Source organism: Camelus bactrianus, chromosome 12 (genome assembly GCF_048773025.1).
Source record: "Camelus bactrianus isolate YW-2024 breed Bactrian camel chromosome 12, ASM4877302v1, whole genome shotgun sequence".
Lineage (NCBI taxonomy): Eukaryota > Metazoa > Chordata > Mammalia > Artiodactyla > Camelidae > Camelus > Camelus bactrianus.
In genome coordinates, this window is record NC_133550.1 from 26,298,047 (window position 1) to 26,324,778 (window position 26,732).

General features: G+C 36.9%; 1 protein-coding gene across 5 annotated transcripts in view; it reads left to right on the top strand.

Moving 5' to 3' along the window:
• The window catches only part of MSRB3 (methionine sulfoxide reductase B3), a 151,036-nt gene that overhangs the window by 97,751 nt on the left and 26,553 nt on the right, over positions 1 to 26,732 (top strand). For 2 of the 5 annotated variants that reach the window (XM_074375083.1, XM_045507021.2), the window contains exon 5: positions 14,032 to 14,101. The exons of the other annotated variants lie outside the window; for them this stretch is intronic. In XM_074375083.1, the coding sequence (XP_074231184.1) occupies positions 14,032 to 14,101 (70 nt within the window). The remainder of the gene's footprint in view (positions 1 to 14,031; positions 14,102 to 26,732) is intronic. 5 annotated transcript variants of the gene reach the window in all.

The window sequence follows — 26,732 nt, forward strand, 5'->3', positions numbered from 1 at the left end:
GACGCTTCTAGCTACAGACTTGTGACTTTACATATGTAGACTAAAACTTACTGTGTGGGTCCCTTGGCTCTGTCCTTTGCTCATAATTTATGTTCATGTAAGTGATACTGTCATATCAAACAGTGGCCAGAATATTTTATACAGAACATTCTCAAAGAGGTGAATAGGTTGTTTGTCAAAAGTTCATTTGCAGGTTGATTGTTTTGAGTGTAGAATGCATTTTGCTATAGAAAGAGCGTAATAGAAAAATTAGATTTAAGGGCCAGTTCACCAAACATGTTTAACCTATAATGTACTTGAGAATACAAAAGTTTCAGTGAATAATTTATTCAAAGTTTCAGGTTGGGTTACCAAAAATCAACTTTCAATTCCTCTATTTTACAGTATTTTTTTTTTCTTAAAAAAAAAAAAAAAGGAAAGGATTTCCTCAGCATCAAGCTTGTACAGCAGTTTTTATAGATGATGAGATGATTAGGTGCCAGGTTTGCCCAAGCTAGTGAGTAAGAAAAAAGGAATGAAAATGAATGCTTTTGGAGTTGTGGAGGTTGCGGAAGTATGAAGCCAGAATGCTGGAAGAGTTATCAACATGATTGTGGAAGTTATATAGGATCATGAAAAGTTGGATGAGAGAGAAAATTTGAGCCAGGTGCTAAAGGGAAATCTAAATAGATGTATTTTTGAAGAAGACAAATAGATGGCCAACCAGCATAGGAAAAGATATTTAACATCACTGATTATCAGGGAATGCAAATCAAAATCACAATGAGATATCACCTCACACCTATTAGAATGGCTTTTATCAAAAGGACAAGATATAACAAGTGTTGGAAAGGATGTAGAGAAAAGAGAACCCTTCTAGAGTGTTGGTGGGAATGTAAATTGGTGCAGCCACTGTGGAAAACAGCATGAATGTTCCCCCAAAAATTAACAATAGAACTACCACATGATCTAGCTATTCCACTTCTGGGTATTTTTCTGAAGAATACAAAAAAACCCCCAATAATTCAAAAAGATATATGCACTGCCATGTTTATTGCAGCATTATTTACATTAGCCAATTTTATGGAAATAATCTAAGTGTCCAATAATCTATTTTGTGATGAGTGGATAAAAAGAAGTGGTGTGGGGGTATATATATATATAGGGAGAGAGAGAGAGAGAGAGAGAGGAATATTACCCAGCTCTAAAAAAGTAGGAAATCTTGCCATTTGCAGCAACATAAATGGATCTAGAGGGTATTATGCTAAGTGAAATAAGTCAGAAAAAGACAAATACCATATGATTTCACTTATGTATGAAATTTGAAAAACAAACAAAATAAAACAAAACTCATAGATACAGAGAACAGATTAGTGGTTACCAGAGGAGAGTGGTTGGGGATGGGCAAAGTGGGTGAAGGGGGTCAGTTGTATGGTGGTGCATGGTAACTAAACTTATTGTGGTGATCACTTTGTAGTGTATACAAATATTGAATTGTTATGGTGTATACCTGAAACTAACATAACATCATATAAAAATTTTACCTCAATTAAAAACAAAAGTAACCTCAATTTTTAAAAAAGTAGAATTTCTTGAGCGACAAAGATCTAAAGAGCCTGCCCGATTTTCCAGCCAGAGCAGCCCAGTCACCTACACCTGGAGCTATTTGCACCCACTTTAAGCCCAACCCTAGCTTTAGCTTACCAGGTTCAATTTCATTTAGAGCAGTTTTCCTCAATCCTAGCCACACGTGAGTTATCTGAAGAACTTTTAAAATATATAAGTGTCTGGGCACATCCTTGACCAATTAACTCAAAGTCTCTGCAGCTGAGGCCCAGGCACTGGCGTTGTTGTAAAAGTTTCCCAGGTGATTCTAATGTGAATGTAGGATGGTGAACCACTGGTTAGAGTCAGAAGTAAATCACACAGGGTAGAAACAGTGGGTGTATATTTTATTCACCATTATGCCTCTGCATCCAGCGTAGGAAGAAAGGAAGGAGGGAAAGAGGAAGGGTGGACAGGCCTCCAGATTGAAAAGGAGCAAGTAAAATGTTCTCTATTTGCAAATGATATGATCTTGTATGTAGAAAATCCTATGGAATCCAGTAAAAATTTTTTAGAACTAGTAAGTTCATCAAGGCTGCAGGGTATGAGATCAATGTACAAAATCAACTGTATTTCTGAAAGAGATGGTAGAGCTTAGTTATCATTTTTTTCCTCAAGTGTTTGGTGGAATTCACCAGTGAACTCATCTAGGCCTGATGTTTTCTGTTTTGGAAGATTATTGATTCAATTTCTTTAAAAGATATAGAAGCCTATTCAGATTATCTTTTTGTCCTTGTGTGAGTTTTAGTAGATTGTGTCTCTCAAGGAATTGGTCTGTTTCATCTAGGTTATCAAATTTGTGGGCATAGAATTTTTCATAATACTCTTTTATTATCCTGATAATGTCCACAGTTTGGTTAGTGATGGCCTCTCTTTCATTTCCAATATTAGTAATTTGGAATTCTCTCTGTTTTTCTTGGTTAACCTGGCTAGAGTTTTATAACTTATATTGATCTTCTCAGAGAACTGGCTTTTGATCTTCTTGATTTTCCCTGTTGATTTCCTGTGTTCAGATTCATTGGTTTCTGCTTTAATTTTTACTATTTCTCTTCTTCTGCTAACATTGGATTTAATTTGCTCTTCCTTCTAAATTCCCTAAAATGGAAGCCTGTTGTTTTCAGTTTTTCCTTGTTTTCTAATATACGCATTCAATGCTATAAATTTCCTTCCAGGTACTACTTTTACTGTATCCCACAAACTTTGGTAAGTTGTATTTTTACTCTCATTTAGTTAGAAATATTTTAAAACTTCTCCTGAGACTTCTTGCTTAACTCACGTGTTACTTAATGGCATGTTGTTTAATCTCCAAGTGTTTTGGGGTTTTCCAGCTCTTTCTGGTATTGGTTTCTAGTTTAATTCCATTGTGGTCTGAAAGCATACTTTGTATGATTTCTTTTAAATTTGTTAAAGTGTATTATTATATGGCCCAGATCTTGGTGAATGTTCTATGTAAGCTTGAGAAGAATATGTATTCTGGTTTTTTTTTGGATGAAGTATTCTAGAAATTTCAACTAGATCCACTTGATTGGTGGTGCTGTTCAGTTCAACATTTCCTTACTGATTATCTGCCTGCTGAACTTTTCAATTACTGATAGAAGGGTTTTGAAGTTCCCAGCTATCATAGTGGTTTTGTCTATTTCTCCTTGCAGTTCTATCAGTTTCTGTCTCTGTTTTGATACTCTGTTCTTAGAAACATTCACATTAAGGGAGAATTGACCCTTTTGTCATTATGTAATGCTCCTCTTTATCCTGGATAATTTTTTTTTTTTTTTTTTTGCTCTTAAGTCTGCCTTGTCAGAAATTAATGTATCTCCTTCACCTTTCTTTTGATTAGTGTTAGGATGGCATATCTTTCTCCATTCCTTTACTTTTGATCTATTTATGACTTTATATTTAAAGTAGACTTCTCAGAAAAACAATAGAAATGATCAACAAAACTAAGAGCTGGTGTTTTGAAAAGATAAACAAAATTGACAAATGTTGAGCTAGACTAAGAGAAAAAGAGAGAAGACTCAAATAAGATCAGAAATGAAAGAGGAGACATTCCAGTTGACACCACAGAAATACAAAGGGTAATAAGAGACTACTATGAACAATTATACACCAACAAATTGGATAACCTAGAAGAAATGGACAAATTCCTAGAAATTTACAATGTACCAATACTGAATCATGATGAAATAGAAAATTTGAATAAACTAGTATAAGTAGAGATTGAAACAGTAATCAAATACCTCTCAACAAAGAAAAGCCCAGGACCAGATGGTTTCAATGACAAATTCTGCCAAACATTGAAAGAATTAATACTTATACTTCTCAAACTCTTATAAAAACGTGAGGAGGAGGGAATACTCCCAAACCTCCCAAACTCATTTTTTTTTTAAGCCCAGCATTGTCCTGATACCAAAGCCATATGAGGACACTACAAGAAAAGAAAACTGAGGGCAATATCCTTGATGTTTGTAGAGGCAAAAGTTCCCAACAGATACTGTTACTGAACCAGGTTCATCTTGACCAACACACAGTGAAGCCAAAACACCGAGACACTGAGATTTGCAGCAAACCAGGCAGCCAGGTGAGGAGATGGGAGAATACATTTAACCAAGGAGGTGAAAGATCTGTACACTGAAAACGATAAGACATTGGTAAAAGAAATTGAGGAAGACACGAATGAATGGAAAGATACCCTGTGTTCATGGATTGGAAGAATTAACATTGTTAAAATGTTCATACTGCTGAAAGTGATCCGCTGATTCATTAGAATCTTTATCAAAATTCCAATGGCATTTTTCACAGACATAGAAAAAACAATTCTAAAATGTGTATAGATCCACAGAAGACCCCAAATGGTGAAAGCAATCCTAAGAAAGAACAAAGCTGAGACATTATACTTTTTGATCTAAAATTATATTATAAAGCTGTAGTAATCAAAACAGTGGTACTGGAATAAAAACAGACATACAGATTAATGAAACCAAGTGGAGAGCCAGATGTAAACCCATATATGTATAGTCAACTAATATTTGACAAGAGTGCCAAGAACACACAATGGGGACAAGATAATCTCTTCAATAAATGGTGTTGGGAAACTGGACATTCACATGAAAAATAATGAAATTGGACCTTATCTTATACCACTCACAAAAATTAACTTGAAATGAATTAAAGACTTAAATGTAAGACCTGAAACTATAAAGCTACTGGAAGGAAATGTAGGGGAAAAGCTGCTTGGCATGGTTCTTGGCGACAATTTTTTGGAAATGATTCCAAAAGCACAAGCAACAAAAGCAAAAATAAACAAATGGGACTACAAACTAAAAAGCTTCTTCACAGCAAAAGAAACAATCAGGGAAATTAAATGGCAACTCACAGAATGGGAGAAAATATTTGCTAACCATATGTCTCATAAGGGGTTAATATCCAAAATATATAGGAAATCAAACAACTCAGTAGCCAAAGAACAATCTGATTAAAAATGGGCAAAGGACTTGAACAGACATTTTTCCAAAGAAGACATACAGATGGCTATAACAGGTACCAGAGAAGATGCTCATCACCATCTAATCATCAAGGAAATGCAAATCAAAGCCACAATGAGATATTGACTCATATCTGAATGGCTTTTGTCAAAAATACAAGAGACAACATGTTGATGAGGACGTGGAGAAAAGGAAATGCTGGTGACTGTTGGTGGAAATGCAAATTAGTGTAGTCTCCATGGAAGACAGTTTGGAAGTTTCTCAAAAAATTAGATGCAGAACTACCATGTGATCCAGCAGTCACAGCTCTGGGTGTGTGTCCAAAGGAAATGAGGTATCTGCACTCCCATTTTCACTGCAGCAGTGTTCACAGCAGCCAGGATATGGACACAACCTAAGTGCTGACGGATGAATGGATAAGGAAAGATGTGGGGTATAAATATACACAATGGAATACTATCATCCGTAAGAAAGAAGGAAATCATGCCATTTGCAATAACATGGGTGAACATTATTCTAAATGAAATTAGGTAGGCAGAGAAAAACAAATACAGTATAATCTCACTTATGTGTGATATATATATATATATATATATATAAAAGTCTAGCTCATAAAAACAGAAAGTAGAATGGTGGTTACCAGGGGCTAGGAGGTGAGGGAGATGGGTAGGTGCTGGTCAGAGGGTATAAGCCTTCAGTTAAAAGATGAATAAGCTCTGAGGATCTCATGTACAACGTGGTGGCACTGTAGTTAGTAATACTGTGTTTATACTTGAAATGCGCTAATAGGAGAGTAGACCTTAAGTCTACACACACACACACACACACACACACACACACACACACACACACACACAGGGTTAACTGTGGGAGGTGACAGATGTGTTAATTACCTGATTGTGGTAATCATTTTGCAGAGCATGTGTGTGTCAAATCATTAGACTACACTTTAAGTAAATACAATTTTATTTGTCAAGAAAAGAGATTTGTCTCTATTGCTGTAAATAGTGATAGCTCAGGAATTGCTTGTTAGTACTCATTTAAGGTATTACTGAACTTACTAGCTTTTTAAATTATTTTTTTAAGAAAAATAATACAGATACATATTTCAAAAAGAATTTCTTTTAGCTCTTCACTTTGCACATAATTCTGCTTTACAAAATAATGTAGATTTTTTATTAAAAATTAAAAAAAATTTTGTTGGTTACCTTCTCATTTTCTTTTTTTGAAGTCTTTCTTTAAAATTTATTTAATTATTTTTGTGGGGTTTTTTGGGGGGGGGGGAGTGGATTAGTTAGGTTTATTTGTTTATTTTTAATGGAGGTACTAGAAGTTGAACCCAGGACCTCCTGCATGCTAGGCATGCACTCTACCTCTGAGCTAAACCCTTCCCCATGAAATAATTCAGATTTAAACAGAACCTCAAGAACTGTACAAATTTAGTTTGATTTTCATGAGTTTAGAAAAATAAAATCTCATTCATTGACCAAAAGAAAATATAAGGGCAAAGGATCTGAATGGACATTTCTCCAAGGAAGATATACAAATGGCCAACATGCACTTTTGAAAAAACGCAAAACATTAGCCGTTTGGAAAATGCAAGTGAAAACCACACTGAGATACCACTTCTCACCCAAAAGGATGGTTATAATAAAAAAAGACAGACAATAACAAATGTTGGCAAGGATGTAGAAAAATTGAAATCCTCATGCATTGCTGGAGGGAATATAAATGGTACAGCCTCTTTGGAAAACACTTTGGCAGTTCTTCAAATGTTAAACAGAGTTAGCATATTATCCTTCTGGCATATACCACTCCTAGGATATAACCAAGAGAATCGAAAACATACGTCCACATAAAAACTTGTACACAAATATTCATAGCTGAATTGTTCATAATAGCCAAAAGATGGAAGCAATTCAAATGTCCATCAACTAATGAATGATAACTAAAATATGGTAAATACATTTGGTGGAATATTACTCAGCCAAAAAAACCCCCAAAAGAAGTAGTGATGCATGCTATAACATGATGAACCTTAGAAACATTATCTAATGTGAACAAAGTCAGTAATGAAAGAGGACATATTACATGATTACACTGATATGAAATGTCCTAAATAGACAAATCTGTAGGGACAGAAAATAGGTTAACGGTTGCCTATTGCTAGGAGGATTTAGGGGAAACTAGAGAGTGCCTGCTGATAGCTACAAGTGTGTGTGTGTGTGTGTGTGTATAATTTTTCCTTTTCCCTCTCTTCTACTGTTATAGATTCATTGAAATAATTGGGGATTTGGGTTTCAGATCGTTGGTAATTTTTTTTCTTACAAATGCCTCATCCATTTATAAAATCCTTTTTGTATGTTACATTATACTTCAAACCAATGGTTACATTGATTTAGCATTTAAAATAACCTTTATAAGTTTATCACAGCTATTTCTTACATAGTAAGTCTTCCCCGGTCTTCAGCTTTATTTTCTAATTTTTAAAGAACAGATTGTTTAGAACCACAGTAGGAGTGGTATACTTTCTCAGTGTTTTCTTGTCTTGTTATGAGCACTTTAAAGGATTTTGGTAGTTATTGCCAAATTGCTTTCCAGAAAATTTGTGCTGATTTAATTTCCATGTGGATTCTTTGGGTGTTTCCGTTTCTCCATGCTCTCTTTCTTCAATGCTGAATATTTTCATCCTATGTAATACCTGATGGTGTGTGTCATATTTGAAACCTAGTATTTCATTAATGTTTTAATCTGCATTTTAGTTGAGTTTAGATTTTTAAATATAATTATTGAACTTTTTTCTTTTATGCATTGCTGGTTTATGTCATTTGCCTACTTTTTATTGAGGTATTTATAAATTTTATTGTCCTGTAAATTATCTTTATATATTAAGGATATCATCATATACATATGTTACAAATAATTTATACAGTTGATATTTTATTTAGTTTATTTATGCTGTATTCTGGTTGGCACTGGATCAAAAGTTGTTGGGATTTCATTAGAGAGAGGGTTAAGAGCTTCAAATCCCAGCTTAGCTTCTTGTTCATTGTGTAATCTTGGGAAATTCTTAATCTCTCTTAACTCCTGTTAAAACTGATATAAAACAATAGTGTCAACTTCATGAGGTTGTTGAGAGGATTAAATGACTTAAAGAGCTTAGCATAATACCTGTCATAACTTAGCAAACAATTGATCATTTCTGGCTGTTACTATTTGTGTTCTTTTTAACAGAAGAGTTAAATAGTGTTAAAGAGAATGATGTGGAATGAATGAGTGTATGAGGTATATTGCTGCCCTATCTGGTTTCTGCCCACAGGTAAACGTGCTGGAGACCTTTTTACACTGTAGCATTTTGGTCCTGTTTATTGGAACTACTAGCGGTGGACCTCCCCTCTCTTTTATGGGGTAGCATATTTGATATACAATCTTGTTTTTTATCTTATTTCAACAAGTTGGGAATTTGTTGGGTACTCACTGTGTAGGGTTTCAATTAAGTGTACCTTTCAAATAAATAAAGCTCAGCAAAACAGAGTACTGTTTTCAGATACAGTATATACTTCATTAGGTCTGTTTTTCCTACTCACATAATAATGGCATTTGTACAAGTGAAAGATGTATCAAGTAAACAGAAGGGTGTTCCTATCTCTGAATATGCCATGGAGACTTTAATTCCTTTTTGATTAGTGACATTTTTCTCTCCCAAACGCTTGGAGCAATGGGAATGTGAGCTTTCCGTGGGGAAGTCTTACTTGTGTTATTTCTTTCTGTGTAAGTTTTATGTATCTGTCTATTCTGTGGTTGAATAAAATACGTCCTCTCTATGGTCACCAGTGCAGCCCTTGTACATATGCTACCCATTATGCTCGGATCTCCTTCTTAAAACCCCACGTGTACAAATGAATGCGAACTTTGTACTTTTTTTTACCTTTGAAAAATTTGTAATGATAACCATATCTTTTTGATCATTAGATTGGCAAATGCTTAAATTCTCACAAAATTCCCTTTATAAGATGTTTAGCTGTTTTTAGTTTTCAAATATTCAATCATACATGCCTTTTAGACAAGAAAAATGTATATACAGTTATTGATGAAAGAGAAGAACCATTGTTGTATTGCTACACCATAAACTATTGATTATCTCATTGTAAACTAGATTATTTTTAATATGTAGTTTGTATTTACATTTATAAGTTTATATTTAGCACATACTAAATATATAATACATGTACATATACATGTATAAAAAACAGAGGATATAATTTGTCATGATTTGATTTTATAGGAACAAAATGTTAGCATTTGAAAGAAGAACATTAAAGATGATATATCCAATGCATGCATTTAAAATGATACAAGCTTTAGAAAGGCAGCACGTGGATTACCCAGGGTCTCATGTGGGAGAGCCTTGTCAAGAATTCAGGGTGGTGTTCCTGTTACCATTACGATAGTCATATTTTCACTCAATTCCAGACCCTTTCTATTTTAATCTTATTTTTAATATCACAGTTACTATTACTATTATTTTGTGTGTATGTATGGCCCCTTTTCAGTTATTCCTACCCAGTAATTTGGCAGATTTCCTTTAAACAAAAGTCATCAATTTAAGCAACAGGCTTATGAAATACCACTAAAGCTACTAAAAAAAGTTTAGCGAGGCTGTTCTCACTGAAAATATTTAAGAACAGCCACTCCACTACCTGCAATATGTTACCTATATTCCCGTCTTGCAGCCTCAGTTGAAGAATAAGTGGTTACTTTATTTTGCCTTCACCTGTGCCCTTCATTCTGCGTATTGTGGGCTTTGAAGTTGTATGTCATGTTCAAAGGTTCTCAGTAGCCCAAGGCCATCATCATTAACTGGATAGGAGTAATGGGACTGAAAAGGATGTTTCAGCGGCTTTTCAATAAACATTATTAAAAGTACAGGCAACTCTGCTTAATTGCATTGATCATAGTACCCCCTCTTTGTGAGGTATTTAGTGCTGTTTTTGGTAAGTAGCACTTGACAGTTTCCTGTATGTTAATAATGTCTCTTTAAATTGCTAAAATCCCTCTTTCCTACCTTCCAGTCAAGGCACATTTGTTCAAATATCAGATCATGCTTTATTTGTTCATTCATTCTTTCTTTTAAACACCAACATAGCACATGTTCGAATGGGCTGGGCGCTGAGTATAAATGGTGCAGCATAGACTCAGGTCCTGCCCTAATTAAATGAGTTTTTAAAATAAGATTACAAGGAAGAGGTATGAGGTTTTTGGAACTAGCAAATCCAGTCATGTTATCCTTTTGCTCAGAGGTTTTCAGTGGCTTCCCTCTTGGCTGCAGGGTGGAATCACTTTCCCTTAGCATGACATGGAAGGGCTTTCATGACCTGGACCTCTCTCTGTCTCGGTTCAAGGCATACTCACTCAGTACGAGAGGTCAAGGGAGGTCTCTGGCTTTAAGCTGAAGCCTAGAGGATGAGCAGAAGAGAGCTAGGCAAGGGAGGGCGTGGCTTGAGTGAGAATAGTCCCAAGCAATGCAATGAGACTAAGTGAAGGTCTTGAGACAAGAGAGGACATAGCAAACCACGCCCTCCCTTGCCCTTCTCACCCTGGATTCCTCTTCTGAACCATAGGCTACAGAAAAAGATTTGAGTAACTGTTTTTTCAGTTTTCCCAAGTATGATACATAATGAGGACCCCTGTAGATGCTTAGGAGAGAAGTTAATTACGTGCAGTGGGTGCCTTGGGTTAGGCCCTGCATCAGGGTTTTCAAGCTTCATTCTCTCTGGGAACTCTGGTTGAGAAAGGCTGTGAGTGTGGCAGATCACCACCGCCAGGTCATGCATCCTTAGGGCTCTCCTCCGAGTTGGAGGTGATCATCATCTCGTTTCGCCTCCACCAAACTGCTTGGCAATCTTAGAACTTTAGTGACAGATGCCCAGTGCTTTTAACCCATTATGTTTTTGCAAACTCAAGTGCTTGAAGCTACTGCCATACCCTGTGCTTCACTGGTCTTCCTGTGGTTGGTTCAGTAGTACTTCCAGTCCTCTTGCCTCTACATTTTGGCCCTGCATACATGATGTCCTGCAGTTTACCTGGATACACTGTGTGGGTCACAATATTCCTGCTGGCACTTGAGCTAGGGGATTTGGGTCCAAAGGATAAGAAATGTCCACACACCTGTGAAACAGAATTCCTTGGTTAGTGGCAGCATTCTGCCTCTAAATCCTGCTTGGATTCGGGAGGGAGGATGTCTGGGAGCGTTAAATACCTAAAAGAAAAAGAAAAGTTTCCTATCCAGGGACTAGCTCAGTCCCCATAGATTACCCTCCTTAAGATAGACACTGGGATCTAGACTCTCCTGCTAGAGCTGTTCCGTGGGTGAACACCACAGTGTATGGCCTAATAAAACAAGGGACAGATACCAGAGACAAGAGAAGTATTAGCAAAATCTGTCTGAGCTTTCCCTGCCATTGGACCCCTCTTCCTCTCTGTGATCCCCATTTCATCGTGAAACTCTGTTGGATGGCCTTCTGCTACCTGTTCATAATTTCATTTTCTAAATCACCTAAATTCGTTATCAGTTATTTTTCTAAAATGCAAACCTGATCATGTCACCCCACTGCCCAGAGTTTTTCAGTGGCTTCCTACTGGCTATCAAATGAACTCTCTCTCCCTCTGCATAGCGAGGAAGCGCTTTCATGACCTGGATCCCTCTCTGTCCAGGTTTAATTCCCCTTCTCCCCATCCTCACCCCTAGCAATTTATATTTTATAAAACCTGACCTAATTCCCACAGAATGGAATTGTGTGTTGCTAATGGCTGTTTCTGTGCCTTTGCACACCCAATCTACTCCCTCGGAAGAGACTTTTTCCCCATTAAAATAGGCATATGGAGGCTCTTCCTACGAGACTTATGTGCCCCCCGTAAAACAATTATCTTACTGTATTATGATTACTCGCCAGTCTCCGTACTCTTCATAAAGTTTTTGAGGATGATCTACATCTTTTCATGTTGTTTTACCCTCAGCCTCTAGTAGAGTGGTAAACAGATCCACTCGCTAAATATTTACTGCTTTCGGAACAGTAGAAAGAGTGGTAAACAGACAAGGCAGGGCTCCTGCTCTTAAGGAGTTTACATTCTAGTGTGTGTATGTGTCTGGCACTAAACCAGGAAACCAATAAACAGGATGACATCTGATAACAAGTGTAGAAGAAATGGAAAGGATCAGATGACAGGGAATGGTGGGAGGGGCACTCATCTAGATAGGATTTCTGGGAAAGCCTACAGGGGAAGGAGATATTTGAGCTAAGGTCTGAAGTATGAGAATCCAAACAAAGAGCTTGGGGGAGTGTTCTAAGCAGAGGAGAAAGCAAATACAACAGACCCTGATAAGCAGTGACTCAACGTGTTAGGGGAACTGAGAGAAGACCAGTGTGGCTGGAGCACAGTAGGGAGCGTGGTTTGAGATGCGTTTGGAGAGGGAGGTAGGAGTTGGACCATGGAGGCTTTTGTCCGCCTTCAAATGATTCTTGAACTCGATGGGTCAGATCTGAAGTCTAATTATGCACGTGCTGGTTGTTTCCATCCCCCAGCATGGCCTTAGGCTTTATTTCTCCCCAGGGGTATTTCCACTGGGCCTGAAGTTACTGCAGCAAGAGTAAGAGTGCTAAACGCTCTCTTCCATTTTATTCATGGAATTTCACCAGATCTGGAAATGTTAAGGGAATCAACTTGGTTTCAGTGTTTGGTCTTGTGAGCTGGCCTCTTAACAGGGGCCACATCATAATGAATTCAGGATGATGTGAACAGAGACGGCCGAGGAACTGGACCAAGCACAGTTCAGAGAGATTTCTAAGTCATTCCCGGGATGGAAATCCCTTCTTTGCTCCTGCCTTTTGACTTCATCTGAACTAGCAACCTCAAAAATGAAAGAAAAGCTCCACGTCCTGTGACCAGTTCACTCCCTGCCCCAGCAGAAAGTTAGTGTAGAGCCCCGTGCAGAGACCACAAGTGAACTCTAGAAATCTTACCACATTTTTCAGAGACGGCAGTTGAATTGTTTTTGTTTTTAATATGAGCAATGAAAGAAGTTAACCTCTGATCCAAAGACTCTAAAAGGCTTCAGGATAGCAGTGAAGCAGACTCCATATTCTTCCAGCTGCTGCTGTTCACAACACTCCTGACAGTTAAAAATACATCACACATTCTCTTGTCCCTTTAATGTAAACATTTACTGTTTAAAGTGGACTATAGCATCAAACCAAAATAGAAGGATGCAGACTGACATTTCAGAGGTGAAGCTAAACACTAGACTAAATTAAATAAAAGTAATTTGCAATCTAACTCATAGTTACATATTGTACATTACACTGTTTGTCCCTGGGAAAGATTAAACAGAAGGCTTTCATTGCTTGCTTTACTTTTTTATGACTGGTTATTAGAAGGGCGTTTCATATAGAACAGGCAAAATTTTGAATCAGAATTGAGTAGGAAAAAATGGGAAGTGTTTTAAGATAAGGCTAGACCCCCTGATGCTGATTTTCTCCTGTGCTTACACTGTCTGAAGTCAGGAAAGCACTGCCACGTCTGGTTTTTGCTGTTGTTGATCTCCCCAGGAAAAACGTGACCTCCTCCTTTCTCTTTCCATTGGCACCTGGCCCAAGCCTTTACCTTCAACTCTTATTACTTCTTTCAAATTATATTAAATTTGAAGACTAAGAACCCTCAAAATGACCCACGTTTGAATCCTGGGCCTACTCCTGGGGTGTCTTGAGTAAGATATGGATTTTTTTTTTTAAATATGGATATGAAATTTTGCTTAAAATCCCAGTAGTTAAAAAATGTGGCATTTTATAAAATGTTAGATCCTATAGGAAATTCTGGTGTCCTTGAAGTTAGTTTTACCCCGAAAGGAAAAATTACAAATGAATATAGGTTCAAGTTTGCTCAGTTTTTTTTGTTTGTTTGTTTTGCTTAGGATTTTCCTGCACAACACAGAAATTCATCAAACTCCTTTCCTGGTGACAATACTTCATTAGATTACTTCAGTGAGTATTCAGGAGATTTTAATCTTCTGAGTCATAAAATTCTTTTATTCCCCAAAGAATTCCCTGTGTCCGCCTGGAATTTCAGGTCTTTGTAGTTTTAGCCGGACTCCTTGAAGCAGTTACTTTCTGAATGACTGTGTTCTTGAAGTCTGTATGTAATACCTGGGAGGCCGGGTCACAGATTGAGGCCTGTTTTTCAAGAAAATTGAAAAATGAATCCCTTTCACTGCGTTAGTCCTAATGATTTTATTCAGAAATTTTAAACTTTTTAACCTCTTCCTCTCATGCTGGAGGTGTTTCACTCACTGCTTGTGCAGTTCCCAGCATGAACCTCTTGTGCCCACGCAGGCCTGTTTTTGTCTATTTATGTGAATAGACACCAGTGACTGGATGTTAGTGTGCTGCTCGCCTGTCCCATCAGGTTTTCATCACTCACTTGGTGTAAAGGAAAAGAAGATAGAGTTACAAATATATTGGACCATTTAGCAATTGATGAGAAATGCCTTTGGATATCCTTTTTCCTCTTTTTTTTTTTTTTTAGCTCTTTTTGAACAAGGTGAAAGTCAGGTTATAGTGGAAAGCCAGAACCCTTGTGCGTTCCCGTTTCAAAGGTCCAAGGAAGTGAAGATGATACTTTTTGACATGTGAGTTTCAGATATTCTTAGCGATTATCTTTAATACACAATATCTTCGCTTATGTGAAGAGCTTCATCTGCATATGCATGTCTTTGTGTGTTTTAAAAGATAATGCCTGTATTCTAATAACAAATGGCAGCTGAACAGGCACAGAGGAGACTGAAGTCTGTCTGGATAAGCTGTTTGGCAAGATGCACCTAGCATGGGACAAACAGAAAATGTAAGGCTGGTAGAACGTCGACACTAACAAGTTACTCAGAAGTTGATTGCTAGGAAATCTTTTACTAGACTTCAGTATGTTTGGTGTCTTTAAGGATTTAAAATCTAGAATTTTATCCAAAAAGCTGGGTACTTACATGTTTTGTTTTATGGCTACTTTCTCATTTTTCAGCATAGGACTTAAAAAAAAAATTTAAATCAATAAAAGAAAGGATTCTATTTACATATCATAGAAAACTATATGTACCAGATTAGTATTTTACTTGGTTTATTAATACATTATTTATTTTTAGAGTATAGAAAAATCAATGCAGTAATTACTTACTGTTCACATGTATACAGAAAATATAAATCCTTGGAATGTTGCACACATTATCATTGCATAATCTGAATCCATATGCTGTTTATAACAAGCTGAAATGTTAGACCCATGAGAAAAGAACCAGATTCTGGCACAGGACAGTTTTGTGGTAAGGAAAGATGAATGGATTCCAAAATTTAAAAAAAAAAAAAAAACTTGTTAAAAGCTTGAGGGTTCCACAGTAAAATAAGAGAGCTGAAATGGAGGTTTAGAGATATATGTTAGCACAAGCTGACATTTAAAACAGTTAATTCCTTTCTTCATCCGTATTCTCCTCCTGCTCTTCTGATCCTGACTTAGGTAAATGAACTGACTCACTTTCTTAGCAGGTAAAGACAGGAACAAAGATGTCTGGCAGTGTAACCTCTCCCCACCTTCTTCCCCAGTCCCTTACATGGTCTTTCTTTAATAGTTGTTTTTCCTAACGGAGGTAGAAGGTAGATCTGCGTCAGTCAAGTGATGCAGTAGTTAGAGCTTGTTGTCTTAATTGCTGCGAGCATCTTACCAAGGATGCTAGGGCTGCATGTTTCATTGCCAATGTGAGTAGTTTCATACAGTGAAAAAGGCCTTTGTCCAGGCATATGTAACTCCCCTCTCCCTTTCTTACATAAATTTGGGGTAAGGTGATTTGTGAATATGAGAATGACTCAATAAAAATACCTTCTGAGCCCATCAGGATGGCCATTATTAAAAACAAAACAAAATAGAAAACAGCAAGTGTTGGAGAGGTTGTGGAGAAGTTAGAATCCTCGTACATTATTGGTGAGAATGTAAAATGGTGCAGCCAGTGTAGAAACCTGTCTGGCAATTCCTCAAAAAATTGAACATAGCAGTTCCTCTTCTAGGTATATACTCAAAGGAATTGAAAGCAGGGATTTGAACAGGTAGTTGTTCATGGCAGCATTATTCACAACAGCCAAAAGATAGAAATGACTCAAATGTCTATCAAAGAATGAATGGATAAACAAAATGTGGTATATATCTAAAATGGGCTATTACTCATCCTTAGAAAAGAATGAGAGTCTGATACATGCCACAGGACGGACGAATCTTGAAAACGTTATACCAGTGAAATAAGCAGACACAAAAGGACAAATGTTGTAAGATTCAACTTACATGAAGTGCCTAGAATAGTCAAATTCATGAAGCATAGAGTAGTCCTAGAGACAGAAAGTAGAATGGTCCTTAACAGGGACTGGGGGGAGTGGGGAGTTATTGTTTAGTGGATACAGAGTTTTAGTTTGGAAAGAGGAAAAAGTTCTGGGGATGGATGGTGGTGATGGTTGCCCAACAATGTGAATGTACTTAATGGCACTGAACTGTACACCTAAAAATTATTCAAGAGGTAAGTTTTACTTTATGTATACTTTACCGTAATAATTGTGTGTGTGTGTGTGTGTGTGTGTGTGTGTATAAATGTAGAGGAAAAACACACTCCTGTTGTGTGTCTCCTTTACTCTTAAGACTGTTATAGTACTACTTCGATTCTGATACAGGCGTGTGATTTTTCCACATATGAAGCAGTTGTGCAACATGAGCTGGGTGTCGTACAATTTAATTCAGTTCTAACACTGTTTACCTGGAGAAAGTGTCAGATACCATAGGCTGGCTAAGGGCTCTGCCCCCACCCCCGCTTCAGATACCAGTTGCAAGGCCAGTTTGTTACTTGTACTTCTGAGTGACCTGTAGCTATAAACTGAAGGTTTCATGACCCCCTTCTCAGGTTTGATTAATTTGCTAGAGCAGCTCACAGATCTTAGGAAAACAGTTCACTTACGAGATTACCAGTAGGTTATAGAAGGATGTAACTCAGGTACAGCCAGTTGGAAGAGATCCACAGGGCAGTTATGTGGGAAGTTGGTGCAGTTTCCATGCCCTCCGGAAGCACCACTCTCCCAGCACTTTCACATGGTAATCAGTTGGAAGCTCTCTGAACCCATCGTTTTGGGTTTTTGTGGAACTCAGTCTCCAGCCCCTCTTTTCAGCCAGGACGTTGGGGAGTTCTGATCCTCTAATCACATGGTTGATTCCCCTGGCAACCAGCCCACATCCTTAAAAAGTCACCTCATTAACATAAACTCAGGTGTGGTTGGTTGAATGGGGCTTGTTATGAATAACAAAGGACACCTTTGTTGCTCTGATCTCTTGGGAAATTCCAGGGGCTTTTGGAGTCTGCCAGGAGGGGGCCAAAGAGCAAATGTATGTTTCTTGTTATAAAACACAGTATCACAGTTTACCCCGTGGTATTCGAACATTGATCCCTTACAGCAAAGCAGTTATAAAACTCAAAAGGTACTGACACATTACTAGAATCCCATTGTGCTATTAATAATTATCTAGTCCATCATTATTGTGTATGTAAATGTGTTCCAGGGAGAGGCCACATAGGTTTGCATGCGTCCGTGGGAGATCTTTTCGGAAACAGGGATGAAGACAAAATATGCATTTTTTTATTATAAATCACAATAGATAAGTATATATTATTGAATGTTATTTACCTTCACTTTTATTTAATAGTAGTTACTTTGAAAATTCCAATACAAGAATTTCTTCACACTAGCAGATTAAAGAGGAGAAAGTTAGACTTTTGAGGTACAATATCAAGATAAAAAGACATCTGTTCCTCCCATACTCTTCCAAATTCCAATTAAAATAACCAAAGCAATGTAAAAGAATTTTTTTAACTTTGAGAATAACTGCCAAATAAGGAAGATTAGGATGTAATTAATGCATGATATTAAGGGAAGATTCGTCATTCTCCCTCATGAGAAAGTGGTATAGTTGTCAGTTAGGGTGATTCTGTCAGAACCTGAATAATACTTCTGAAGTTAGAGTTGACAGCTTAGAGGCCAGATTAGTCCCAGGGACAGGTGGGGAACTGTCCATTTTGGAAATCCTTTCACCACTGCGGAACAAATGTATTGAGAAGCAATTGAGTGGAGAGGTCTAAAGGTGGTTATCGTCACACAAAATAGGTAAGGATTGGACCTGTCCTTGCTGGGCCAGACAGTAGCTAGCAACCAGCTGGACACCAGACATAGTCCCATCACACATTTGGGAAGGCCAGGCCAAAGAGTAAATTACATGTGGGAAAAAAAAATGTTTCCTGGCATAAAGATTTGCCAAACACAGTGAAAGGTATACAGAGACACGTGTCCCCAATGACCACCTTGGACACCTGCTCCCTCCTGTTCCCCTCAGTATACTGGATTACTGGGCTGGTGATAGAAAGGTAAATTAGTCAAATCTCCAGCTCTCCACGTAAGAGGAGACTTCTAATGGCACATAGGTGGACAGTGAAAGGATTAAAAGAAAAGATGCTCATATGAATTTGGGGCCAATAGCAGGCTTTTCTTCTGATTGTTGTGGGAAGCAGAAAATGAACGTGCATGGGACCTACAAAATATTCTGCAGTGTAAGCAAATGAAGAGAACAAAGCTTTGGGGGGAAAGCATACATATTAAAAAATATTGTTATTGAAAAAGCATTTGTACTGTCAATAAAAAATTTTTTAAAACTCTAGAAAAGAGGTGAAGGATGAAATGTGATCACAAAGATATAACAGAGTTGACGGAATTAAGAAAATCCTACAAAGCAGCTAACAATCCTGTAGCTGAACTGAATACTTCATTAGAAGCAGAAGGAAACAAATTGAATCTGCTAAATATCATTGGTAATTAGGAGAGCCCCTTGACAAACTCTCCTCTAATGCAGGGGAAAAGAAAAAGAAAATGATTGCAAGATTGTCATCAAGAAGATGATCTATACAGAAGATAGGAAACAACGATCCAACTAAGTGCATAATTGATGTTCCTAAGGAAGAAAACAGAAAAAATGGCACAGTAAAGGAAAACAACAATAAGAGATATATTAAGAAAGATAGGAATTTCAACTTTTAAAGACCACATTTACTATGTCCCTGATAGAATTTGTGAAAAATACCAGTATCTAGGCACATTCTGGTAAAATTTTTGAATTTCAAAAAACAAAACCCACAAAACTATATTTTAAGCATCTAAAAGGAAAAAAAAAATCTCTGAAGGAATGAAAATCAGTCATGTCTCAGACATCTCGGCCTTATCCATCAGAAGACAATGAAACAATTTGGCTTTAAAGTTGTGAGGAAGAAGATTGTGACTCTTAAATTCTGTATCCAGCTGAGTGTCATTCTCTTATGAAAGAAATAGGAAGATATTCTCAGATGTACAATGATTTAGGAAGCATATTGTTTACATACTTTTCTTGAAAAAAAATTATGTAATGAAATATTTCAAGCAGCCGAGAAATGAACCAAAATAAAAAACTCCACCCCTTCACACAGAGCTTGCAGACCTGGGCACTGTCACTGGGGTGTTTGAGGCATTTCTGAGTGTCATCATACCTCTGCTTTACTGATAGCACTTCTTAAAGGTTATTGTCTGATGTTGGTAGTTTTCCTGACTGAAAAATTATTCCTTGCTTTTGCAAAAACTTACTTCATTTTATTTCTGCTGAAAGAAATCTTTGCCTGCATCTATGCTGCTTCCTTTGCCAGAGTCTGCTTTTTGGCCGTTCCTTTTGTTTCTCTGCCAGATATTCTCTCAGATCCATACACTGCAGGCCAGTACCAGACATACTCTGCTTGTATTGCCCTAGTGCCTTGCTTGATGCAGCACCTCAGGCTTTGTGGGTTACCTTGTCTGCAGGGAGGAACTTGATCATTTCCCTAGATTCTGTTCAAGGACTAGCATACTCTTTGGAGAATCTTTGCTCTTTGAGCTGCTTACTTTTCAAAGTAAGCAAATTACCCTTGCAGCAGTCTTATGTGAAATCTTTGGTTTAAAGACTGCTTATTTACAGTGTGTGGGGTCCAGTCTTCTTTTTTGGAAATTTGGATGAATGGATTCTTATTGTCTACTTTGTAGTTTAATATCTAGCCCACTATGCAAATAGCTTAGTATCTGGTTGGAAAGATAAGCCTAACATATTAACAACAGACAGTAATTTAAAGTGTCATTGAGTAGGTTTCAGGTTGTACGATAGAGTTGTTAGGTGTCATAGACACTCAGAAATGGTGGAGCATAGTTATGAAACACTTCAAGGAACATATAGAGGACTTGAAGAAGGTATTAACAAATGGTTGGGATTTGGAGATGGCAAAATTCCAGTTAAGTGAAAGAGCATGAACGAAGGAAAAATGTGGTCATGAGCTTGGGCATGTTGATGCAACCATAAAAATACTCCTCCGCATGCTCCGTCTTTTCCATACGTGAGATGGCAAGTGGGGGGCTATGGGGCAACAAACAGTAAAGCTAGGAAGTAATTTGGGCAGAGAGAGCACTGTGTCTGGGAGCCAATTAAATGTTATCTGGATAGAAGATAGTGGGACTCCAGGTTTTGATGGTGGCTGAGGAATGGAGAAGGGATGGGAATGAGAGATAGTGGTAGTCGTTGTTGACTGAAATAAATGCGCAGCCAAAAAACTGAGAGCTCTGTTTCATTTGGTGGGAGGCCTCGAGCCAGGATGACAGCCTCTCGGATGGCTCTGAGGGACTGCTCCAAAGAGGTAGGGAAGGAGCCAGGATATATAGGAGCTTTACAACAAAGGCCAGGTAGTTGGAACATTAAAGGATTACTTGTTAACTAAAGAAACCAGGCATCTCAAGTTAAAGAATTTAGCGCTTTTCTGTGTATAGGAGGAAGCAAACATTTGGGCTCATTGATTTCATTCCTTTGACGAGCACCTCCCTATCCAGGGCCAGTATCCTGTCCTTTCTTATTCTGAGTCCCCTCAGGGTGCACCACTGTGAGTGGTGGCAGAGGCTGGGCTGCAGGCTTGTCTTCACTGGGGGGTGGCAGCAGCCGCTGATGACTTGGTAGCTTCAGCATTCTTTGTTTACTGATACAGTTTGTAGTATTTTTCATTCACATCACAGTAGTTAATGACTAAGTAGAGGTGGGAGTACAACAGATGAGTTTTGAATATTGGTAAATAAAACAATGGTGAGGTCATCATCAAAGGCAGAAAAATACATGTTAGTCAAGTCTCTGATTTGTTGTTTCGATCCAGTTACTTTTGTTTTATAAGATAAGGTAAAGAACTCTTTCCGACTCATTGTACTTTTCTGTTTAAAATTTTTGTTGCTGTTTCTTCTTCATCTTTTGGTCAAGACCAAATCTGTAATGAAAAATGTTTTTATATACTTCAAGACGATGTTGAGTTTACTTACTTATTTCTTTAACCATTTGTATAGGCCATTAAAAACCTTTCATTGTATTTGTGATTGTCTTCTAAATCTTTTTCATTTATCCATGTATCTCTCTGGATGTTAAAACCAGATTTGGCCATAATACTTCAGTATAGTTACAGCCTGAGCAATATTGATTTTGAGTAAAGAACAGTACTTCAAGTTTCTTAAAATTTATACACCTGTTTATTCACAGCACTATAGTGTTACACTACACTGATGAGTCGGTTCAGGTTGTCATGTTTCCTACAAAGCACTTTGAAAGATTTCGATAACATTTTGTGAAAGTTTCTAGGAAAGCGTTGATGGACTTCCGGGCAACATTCCTCCTCCTCTGAAAGGTAAAGTTCTCTGATAAGAAAGCAGTTTATCAAGGTGGCAGTAAAAGATAAAGCCGGGCTAGTAACCCAGGGTCTGTGAACTCCTGAAGTTTGGGTATATGCTTTTGGATTAATAGTTTTCTGAAGGGGGTCCAGATAGTTCATCCGTTTTTCAATAATCCCCAATAATCTCAGGAAGTAAATTTTTTATTTCAAATTACAGAAGAAAATGAGGCTCAGCGAGGTTATGTTACTTGTCAGAGATTTCACAGATGGCAAGTTGCAGAGCTGGGATTTGAACCTAGTTGTGTGTGTTTGTGTATGTGTGCAAATTAAACTTAAAATTCCATGCTTTTTCCACTTAATACATCCCTCTTAGTCAAAATGATTCTATTCTATCATTTGCTGTATACCTGAAACTAACACAATATTGTAAATCAACTATTCTTCAATTAAAAAAAAATTCTAGGGGTGGGAAGGGGCAGACTGGGATTTTAAAATGCAGAATAGATAAACAAGATTATACTGTACAGCACAGGGAAAAATATACAAGATCTTGTGGTAGCTCATAGCGAAAAAAAAATGTGACAATGAATATATACATGTTCATGTATGACTGAAAAATTGTGCTCTACACTGGAATTTGACACAACATTATAAAATAGCTATTACTCAATAAAAAAATTTTAAAAAATTCTATTCTGATAAAAGTCATGATAGTCAATCAGGGAGAGCTGAGAAGTTTCAAAATAGTGTCCATGGAATACTTAGGCAAAGGCTTTAGATCAAAAGCTTCTTAGCTTGGGGTCTTTGGATTAAATTTAGAAGGTCTGTGAATTTGGACGGGAAAAAAAATCCATATTCGTGTTCCACTAACCACAATTTCTATCAATTATATGTAGATCACAACCCACAGTAGTATTTGTGACTGTAGTATTGGTGACTATCACCCATAGAATTTATAGATATTTTCATATTATATTACGGTTGTCACAGATATCTCAGAATAGCACTTACACTCATAACTGCTTCAAAATTATGGCGTTTACTAGAGCCACCATTAGAGCTTATTATTTAATGTGTTAAAATGCACATTTATAACTATATTATAAATTGGGGTTTTTTTTGTTTTTTTTTTTAGTATTTTGATAACCCTGTTTAAAGATTGTTTCTTTTTTGTAATCCCACATATTTCCTCTCATGTATTTTAAAACATTATCCTGAGTGGTCCGTAGGCTTCACCAGACTTCCAAAAAGCCCATGGAACGAAAAAAGCTTAATAACCGCTGCTTTGCATCATTTCATCATTTCCAAAGTTTTTTTTTTTTTTTTTTCGTGCATTGACCATGGGACATGCAGCACAGGATTTCATATGTATAATATTACTTATTGAAAAGAGCATTTTCAAAAATCATTCATCATCTGATAGAATGTAGACTTTCAGACTTTCAGGAAATGTTTGCAGCTTCTTACTATTTTATTTCTTTCATCACTGTCTCAACTTAACAACTCTCTGGGCTGCCTCAGAGACAGTTTGGTGTAGTATTTAAGAGCAAAGACTTGTAGACAAACTTAGATTCACATGCCAACTTCACCACTTAATACTGTGTGGTAAAGTGACCTTGTGAAAGATACATAATAATTTTTAAACTTCAGTCTTTCCACCTGTAAAATGGGAATAAATAGGGTTGCTGTTGGGTATCTATAAGACAAGAAATGTAAATCACTTAGCACAGCATCTGACAAATAATAACAATAACATTCATTGAAGGTGGCCCTGCATATGGCTTGCTACCCTTACACTCTCATGTGTACTCTCTGCATTACAGCCTCTCTGAATCTCCTGAGCTAAAAAGTGATGGAAATCTTGAGTACAGGGGGGATTTCTCGTATTCTTCTTATTCCCTCAGCAAGATCTGGGAACTCATCTGCGTCTGTACTTCCATCATCTGCCAGACTGTCAGCTGTTGGATTATTTAATAACAAGTCCTGAGCCCATGTGAGCAAACAAACATAACAACACATGTAAGGGAGTCCAATACCCAGACAAGATCAATCAAAACAAACAGACACATAACTGATGAAACAGAACTTCTGGAGGAGACAGATAACAACTAAACTAAAACAACAACAATAAAAAACAGCTGTGATGACACTGGTTGCTAATATAGTTATATTCATTCTCTTTTATTTTAGGCAGGGAGACTTCCCAGGTGAATAATAATTGACCTAAGCTAATCATAAAAACGTATTCCCATTGTCAATGATTGATTTCAGGTTGGACAGGTGCCTCATTCTTGATCAGTTGCATCTCAAGGGAAATCTGAGTGGAGGTTCCTGGTAAAAGTTTTCCTCACAGATAAGAAGAGACACACTAGTTGAAGGGCTCCCATTTTCCCTGATGCTGTCCTCTCTGCCTGTGGTGTCTGGAATTGCTGCAGTGGTTGTGTGACCATGAAGGGAGACATCACTGACGTTGTGAGGAGAGCAGAAAGGAAAACACATCGGCCCTTATGAGGTAGTTGTGCCACTTACTTGACCAACATGGAACCACCTAAATATAAACTCTTTGTTACGTTTATATTTATTTTAAAAGTCACTTTTTTGTGTGTGTCATTTCTTTCTTGCAGCTGAAATATCCTATCTGATACATTTAAAGAAATTCATGTCTAGCCCCCTAAAAAGCGGAGATTTGAAAATAGTGTGATTTCCCAACTAAACAATTCAGTAAAAAGTGAATTAAAGGAAAACCCAAATTGGAAGAAATATCTGAAAACACATAGTAAAAACATAAAGAGGTCTATATCGTGACGAGAAAATTAAGAGACTTGAAAGACAGCTCCAGGAGGCTTAACATGTAGATAATAGACATTAAAAAAGTTTTTTTCCCCTACTCTAAAGAAAGATTCAAGTTTGTGTAAGGAAAGAAAAAATATCTTTTCCCTCTATTCTAAGTTCTCAGCTGGGGCTCCTATAATAGATTAACAAGAGAAAAACAAATTTTTAAAATACGTTTTACATGACACAAAAACCTTCATACGGAGATGAAGACCCAGAGAAGCAGTTAAAGTTGCATGTTTTCATGGTAAGTTTGATGAAGAGTGGACACTCTTGAAAAAATGTGATAGGACAAAAAAGGATATGAGCCAAGTGTAGTAAACTGGGGGAAACCACAAGGCCTGTTCATTCCAATTCCTTTCATTCCTTTCCGGGTATTGGAGATAAGGATGCTATTTTTTTTCTAGATTTAGCGGGGCCATCCCTCACGTGAAAGTTTTATGACCTGCTTCAGGGGAAGGTCATACCATTTCTCAAATTCCTTCAGCTTAAAATATTCAGTATGCCCAGGTGCCATATTTTGGAGTAGCACATCCTGTACTCCATCACCTGCAAATTGCACAGGCTCACCAGATTGCACGTAGGATTAATAAGAAAGCATAGGCACCAAAAGCCTTGCTTGGCACATCAAGGATAAAGAGAAAATTTTATAAACTTCTAAATTTACATTAGAAGTGTCAGATTAGCCTTAGATTTCTCAACCCTGGAGCCTGGGAAGATGTCAGGGTAATGTGTATAGAAGGGGAGGGAAGGCAGAGAGGAAAGTTTCTGAAAGGCTTTAGCTCACATGCATGAGAGGAAGGGAAAGCAGGAAAGGGAGGATGTAGCATCCTGATATGGAAAACAATGGGTCCTTGTGGAGGAAACTGTGTCTTGTATATAGTGTATTGTTTATAGTAGATAATTCTGTCTGCAAGCACAGAGAAAGAGAAAGTAACTTAACAAGGGGTGGGGGGGAATGGAATAAATAGGAATTTGATCCAAACAGCAGAAACAAGAGGGAAAACACTACAAATAATGAATAGTAAATACGTAGGAAAAAAGATGAAACAAGATAGTTACCTAAGTTGTTAAATCAAGTATGAGTGGACTAAATTCCCCCCATTAAAAGACAGAGATTATCAGATTGAATTAAACTCTGGCTACTTACAAAAACAAACAAAGTTCAACAGTAAAAAGGTTGTCAAAAAGATACTAGGTCAAAGCAAACCAAAAAGAAAGTAGAAATAGCCATATTACTGTAAGACAAAGTAGAATTTAAACTAAAAAGCACAAAAGGATAAGGAGGCAAATATGGGGTAATAAAAGGGCATTATTCATGAAGAATATAGAGCAATCATAAACCTGTGGGTATGAAATAACATATCTAAATATATGAACAGGAGTCTTAGAAATGAAAGAAAACAATTTAAAAATACAGAGTTATAGTGGATAACTTCACTATGTCTCTTTCAGATTGAGATATGTGAGTAGTCAAAACTAAGTAAGGAGATAGAAAAACCAAATAATATAATCAATAAACTTTATTTAGTAGATACATAAAGAATTTTCAAATTTTAAAAATCCCTCAGATAAAAAATATAATTTTGTATTTTCATGGAACATTAAAAAATAGATCATTTACTTGACCATAAAGAAAATATTACTAAATGTTAGACTTTTAAAGGACATATTTTAAAAAATAATCCAATGAAATTAGAAATAAATATCTAAGTCTATGGAATACAGTGAACATTATACTTAGAGGAAAATTTATAACCTTGAATACCTTCATTATTAAAGGAAAAAAAGATGAGAAATAGAGGAATTTTATAAAAAGCACAATAAAAATTCTAGGAAGATAGAATAAAGATAAAAGTTAAAATTAATGAAGTGGAAAACATTAAACAATTGTAGAAAGAATAAACATTCAAAGTTGATTCTTTGACAGACAAAAAAATAGATTAACTTACAATTTATAATGAACCCACTTAAGGAAAAAAACACACACACACAATAATATTTGTGAAAAAGAAAACCAGTAAGTAGAT